The sequence below is a fragment of the Salmo salar genome, chromosome 20 (assembly GCF_965601325.2).
Source record: "Salmo salar chromosome 20, fSalSal1, whole genome shotgun sequence".
NCBI classification, from domain to species: domain Eukaryota; kingdom Metazoa; phylum Chordata; class Actinopteri; order Salmoniformes; family Salmonidae; genus Salmo; species Salmo salar.
In genome coordinates, this window is record NC_138310.1 from 43,330,571 (window position 1) to 43,336,570 (window position 6,000).

The window sequence follows — 6,000 nt, forward strand, 5'->3', positions numbered from 1 at the left end:
CCATAGATTTTACATTTTTTATTTTTTATTTCACCTTTATTTAACCAGGTAGGCCAGTTGAGAACAAGTTCTCATTTACAACTGCGACCTGGCCAAGATAAAGCAAAGCAGTGCGACAAAAACAGAGTTGCACATAAACAAACGTACAGTCAACACAATAGACAAGAAAAATATAATATAAAATCTATGTACAGTGTGTGCAAATGTAGAAGAGTAGGGAGGTAGGTAATATGGAGGCGAAATAATTACAATTTAGCATTAATACTGGAGTGATAGATGTGCAGATGATGATGTGCAAGTAGAGATACTGGGGTGCAAGAGGGTAAGTAATAATATGGGAATGAGGTAGTTGGATGTGCTATTTACAGATTGGCTGTGTACAGGTACAGTGATAGGTAAGCTGCTCTGACAGCTGATGCTTGAAGTTAGAGGAAGATATTATAAGTCTCCAGCTTCAGTAATTTATTTTTATTTCATTTTTTTTTTTTTTTTTATTGTATTTTTTTTGCAATTCGTTCCAGTCATTGGCAGCAGAGAACTGGAAGGAAAGGCGGCCAAAGGAAGTGTTGGCTTTGGGGATGACCAGTGCAATATACCTGCTGGAGCGCGTGCTACGGGTGGGTGTTGCAATGGTGACCAGTGAGCTGAGATTAGGCGGGGCTTTACCTAGCAAAGACGTATAGATGACCTGGAGCCAGTGGGTTTGGCGACGGATATGAAGCGAGGGCCAGCCAACGAGAGCAGACAGGTCGCAGTGGTGGGTAGTATATGGGGCTTTGGTGACAAAACGGATGGCACTGTGATAGACTACATCCAGTTTGCTGAGTAGAGTGTTGGGGGCTATTTTGTAAATTACATCGCTGATGTCAAGGATCGGTAGGATAGTCAGTTTTACGAGGGCATGTTTGGCAGCATGAGTGAAGGAGGCTTTCTTGCGAAATAGGAAGCCGATTCTAGATTTAATTTTGGATTGGAGATGCTTAATGTGAGTCTGTAAGGAGAGTTTACAGAGTAAACCAGACACCTAGGTATTTGTAGTTGTCCACATATTCAAGGTCAGAACTGTCCGGAGTAGTGATGCTGGACGGGCAGGAGGGTGCGGGCAACAATCGATTGAAGTGCATGCACTTCGTTTTACTAGCATTTAAAAGCAGTTGGAGGCCACGGAAGGAGTGTATGGTGTTGAAGCTCGTTTGGAAGTTTGTTAGCACAGTGTCCAAAGAAGGGCCAGATGTATACAGAATGCTGTCGTCTGCGTAGAGGTGGATCAGAGAATCACCAGCAAGCAAGAGCGACATCATTGATATATACAGCGAAAGAGTCAGCCCGAGAATTGAACCCTGTGGTACCCCCATAGAGACTGTCAGAGGTCTGGACAACAGGCCCTCCGATTTGACGCACTGAACTTTATCTGAGAAGTAGTTGGTGAACCAGGCGAGGCTGTCATTTGAGAAGCTAAGGCTATTGAGTCTGCCGATAAGAATGTGGTGATTGACAGAGTCGAAAGCCTTGGCCAGGTCAATGAAGAAGGCTGCACAGTACTGTCGTTTATTGATGGCGGTTATTATATCGTTTAGGACCTTGAGCATGGCTGAGGTGCACCCATGACCAGCTCGGAAACCAGAATGCATAGCAGAGAAGGATGGGATTCAATGGTCGGTAATCTGTTAACTTGGCTTTCAAAGATTTTAGAAAGGCAGGGCAGGATGGATATAGGTCTATAACAGTTTGGGTCTAGAGTGTCTCCCCCTTTTGAAGAGGGGGATGACCGCAGCAGCTTTCCAATCTTTGGGAATCTCAGATGATACGAGAGGTTGAATAGGCTAGTAATATGGGTTGCAACGATTTCAGCGGATAATTTTAGAAAGAGAGGGTCCAGATCGTCTAGCCCAGCTGATTTGTAGGGATCCAGATTTTTTTTTGGGGGGGGGGGCTTGGGCAAGTTGCTGCAGGGGGTGCTGAGATGTTGGCCGGGGTAGGGGTAGCCAGGTGGAACATCATGGCCAGCCTTTGAAAAATGCTTTTTGAAATCTATTATCATTATCTAATAATGTTTCTACAACTTTATTGGAGTCCACCTGTGGTAAATTCAACTGATTGGACATGATTTGGAAAGGCATACACCTGTCTATATAAGGTCCCACAGTTGACAGTGCATATCAGAGCAAAAACCAAGCCATGAGGTTGGCGACAGGATTGTGTCGAGGCACAGATCTGGGGAAGGGTACCAAAACTTTTCTGTACTATTGAAGGTCCTGAAGAACACAGTGGCCTTTTCTTTTTCTTTTTTTGTTGAATATTAAAACATGCAATCTACTTGCAGTGAAGCCACTCAACATCTACATTACATTTTAATCTAACAGACTCCCACCCAGAGCAACGCACAGAAGCAACCAGGGTCAACGCCCTGCTCAAGGGCACGTCGACAGATCTCACACAACGTCAAAAACCGGGACCCCAATCAGCGACCTATCAGCCACTTGCCCAAGCTCCCAAACGCCAGGCCACCAGCCCTTCAAGATCCCATACACAGTTCCCCAAGAGCGTCCCCTCAACCATCCCCCCCCCCCAAGAAAAATGAAATGATTCCTCTCCCCATGCTCATTACCCCCCCTCCCCCACAAGCCCCCATCCCCCAATGCACCAACAAAATGAACAAAAGATAAAAAAGAGAGACAAATGGAAACAACAATACAAAAAACAAAATATCTCAAGGACAACAAATATCATAACACTGAATATGTTTGAGTGCATATATGGCAGTATTTACGTGTGTGTCCATGTATGTGTGCATTTGAATGAGAGTGTGTGTGTGTGTGTGTGTGTATACATGTGTACAAACACCTGCGCGACATCAGCCTCAGGCAAACGGACATGAGCTGTAACAACACTGCCCATCAGTTCATTTAAACTTAATTTTTGTTTTGTTGTATTTTGACTTATCTTTTATCCTCCATTTTTAAAGGGGAAAAGTTTGGAACCACTAAGACTCTTCCTTGAGCTGGCCCCCTGGCCAAACTGAGCAATCAGGGGAGAAGGGCCTTGGTCAGGGAGGTGACCAAGAACCCGATGGTCTCTCTGACAGTGCTCCAGAGTTCCTCTGTGGAGATGGGAGAACCTTCCAGAAAAACAACCATCTCTGCAGCATTCCACCAATCAGGCCTTTATGGTGGCCAGACGGAAGCAACTCCTCAGCCTGCTTGGAGTTTGCCAAAAAGAACCTTAAAGGACTCTCAGACCATGAGAAACAATATTCTCTGGTCTGATGAAACCAAGATTGAACTCCTTGGCCTGAATGCCAAGTGTCACCTCTGGAGGAAACCAGGCACCGCTTATTAACCTGGCCAATACCATCCCTACTGTGAAGCATGGTGGTGGCAGCATCATGCTGTAGGGATGTTTTTCAGCTGCAGGGACTGGGAGACTAGTCAGGAAAAGATCAATGGAGCAAACAAGGTACAGAGAGATCCTTGATGAAAATCTGCTCCACAGCGCTCAGGACCTCAGACTGGCACAAATGTTCACCTTCCAACAGGATATCAATAGGAGTGGCTTTGGGACAAGTCTCTGAATGTCCTTGAGTGGCCCAGCCAGAGCCCGGACTTGAACCTGATCAAACATCTCTGGAGAGACCTGAAAATGGCTGTGCAGCGACACTCCCCATCCAACCTGACAGAGCTTGAGAGGATCTGCAGAGAAGAATGGGAGAAAGTCCCCAAATACACGTGTGCCAAGCTTGTAGCGTCATACCCAAGAATAATCAAGGCTGTAATCGCTGCCAAAGGTGCATTAACAAAGTACTGAGTAAAGGGTCTGAATACTTATGTAAATACATTTGCAAATATTTCAAAAAAATTGTTTTCGCTTTGTCATTGTGGTATTTTGTTTAGATTCATGCGGGGGGGGGAAACTATTTAATCCATTTTAGAATAAGGCTGTAACATAACAAAATGTGGAAAAAGTCATGTTCTGAATACTTTTCTGAAGGAACTGAATGTATATGTATTTATTATTATTATTATTATTAGGTCTATCATTTTGAAATGCTCTCTTTCTATAGGACAGTGGGGTGGACTGTCGGCTCTCAAACCTTCGTGAGGAGGACACTGTAGAAGCTGTCCCCACGGTGACAAGGACTGGCAGGGACAACATGCTGCTGAGGCTGAAGAAAGGGCTGAGGGACAATCACACACTCACAGGACATACCCTCACAGCCCAGGTGAGCACGATATGATAAGCCAGGGTAACAGAACACACACACAGGACAGGAAGGTGAACATTGTGGCGAAGAATCAACATTTGGCTAGCCTGGTCCCAGATCTGTTCATCCTGTTGTATGATAGTTGTCATGCTATGTTACCATAGAAGTTGGCTATACATAGGAGTTGGCTATGTGGCACAATCTGTTGGAAGACCACACTAACATTTGGCTGATAGTCAGAGCAGAAAGAGTGAAACTTAAATGTACTTGAGGACTACTGTAGAAATCATTGGCTTTGTTACAGGAAAGATAGAAAGGAGAATAGGATGTGGTTTGTTTGAGTAGCACCTGAATGCGAGGGCAAGCGGTTATGTGTAGTAGGGGACCAAAATTGTTGTAGGTTGAGGCACTCCAGGTAGTGTGATTCATTGCGGACAGAGGCACTAGTAAAGGTAACTGTCAAATATGTCCACACTGATGCCCTCTCTATGGATTAGGATGCCTTTTGGAACGCAGCCCTAGCATTGAAATATAATAAATCTTTGTTCCACCTGTGCAGGGTGAACCTGGCGTGGGCTACACTGAGCTGACAGAGGAGTGTAGGGCAGCCCAGCCCCCAAAGGGACTCTTATCATATTTATACAAGAATTCCTCTGTGTTGCCTTAGCAATAAATCTCTCTCTACTACAGGAGCTGGGTCGTGTCAGAGGTCTGGCTGTCAAACAGACTGAGATCCTGAGGAAGGCATCCCACGAGCAGATGGCTCAGTATGTCCAAACACATGATGCAAATATTAAAGAATATACTCCATATTGATGTTGAATCAAATAGATTGACCACTTTGCTCAGACTGGTTTCTCTTCACTTGCAGAGAAACAGAATATATGCTTGCAAGATCAGGCTGGTTTAGGGAGGTTATAGAAATACAGTACGCTTGATGCCATGCCAACTGATGCCTGTCCCCCTCCAGGTGTAAGATACTGCCCAGCGTTGCTCCCCGTCCAGATCCATTTTGATGAGAATATCCCTGAGATGAATGTTGTATATAATGTTATGGCTATGATGGTTACAGGTTTGAATGAGACAATGTATTCCTCTAACCTTATTTTTTCAATAAAGTTTTTGTTTCATTAATATTATATTACTTGTTTGTCTTTCCTTATCAAATGTAAGACTAAATGCTATTTGTAATTTGTTTTGGTGCAGATTTGTGTTTAAAATACTACTATCCAGATTAGAAAATGTCTGATCAAGGATCATGCCATAGAAAAATACCTTCGGGCACTAAAACAGCTGTAACTTGTTCACAGTAAAATGTATTTATACTCATTAATGCAGGCAAAGGTCATGATCAATGTTCCCTCTAAGCTGCTGGCGTGCAGTAGCCCCGAGACTGCCACACAGCTCCCCCTGGACTGCCGCACAGAGTGACCTCGCGGGAGAAGCACGAGATTGAACTTCGCTCAACTTTCTAGAGTTTTCCCCGTTAACACTGTCAACGTTTCCCTTTACTGTGGCAATTGTGATCGAATCAAAGCAATATTAGCCACTTTCAATGCAACATACCGAAATAAAAAGAACTATGAAAGAGATTTTGTTGTAGCTTATCGATTCTATTGCGCAAGTCTCCAGTACTGTGCGCAAACCGGTGCGCCGTAAACCAATCAGAGCAGCAGTAGTCCTACAGCGCATTTGGAAAATATTCATACCCCTTTACCTTTTCCACATCTTGTTACATTACATCCTTATTATCCTACACAATACCTCATAATGACAAAGCAAAAACAGATTTCTTTGAC

General features: G+C 44.1%; 1 protein-coding gene across 1 annotated transcript in view; it reads left to right on the top strand.

Annotated features, from left to right (window-relative positions):
- The window catches only part of dvl3 (dishevelled, dsh homolog 3 (Drosophila)), a 38,483-nt gene extending 33,144 nt beyond the window's left edge, over positions 1-5,339 (top strand). Inside the window, exons 2-3 of the mRNA NM_001140662.1 lie at positions 4,061-4,219; positions 4,892-5,339. Of these exons, the coding sequence (NP_001134134.1) occupies positions 4,061-4,112 (52 nt within the window). The 3' untranslated portion in view covers positions 4,113-4,219; positions 4,892-5,339. The remainder of the gene's footprint in view (positions 1-4,060; positions 4,220-4,891) is intronic.
- Positions 5,340-6,000: the final 661 nt, after the last annotated feature.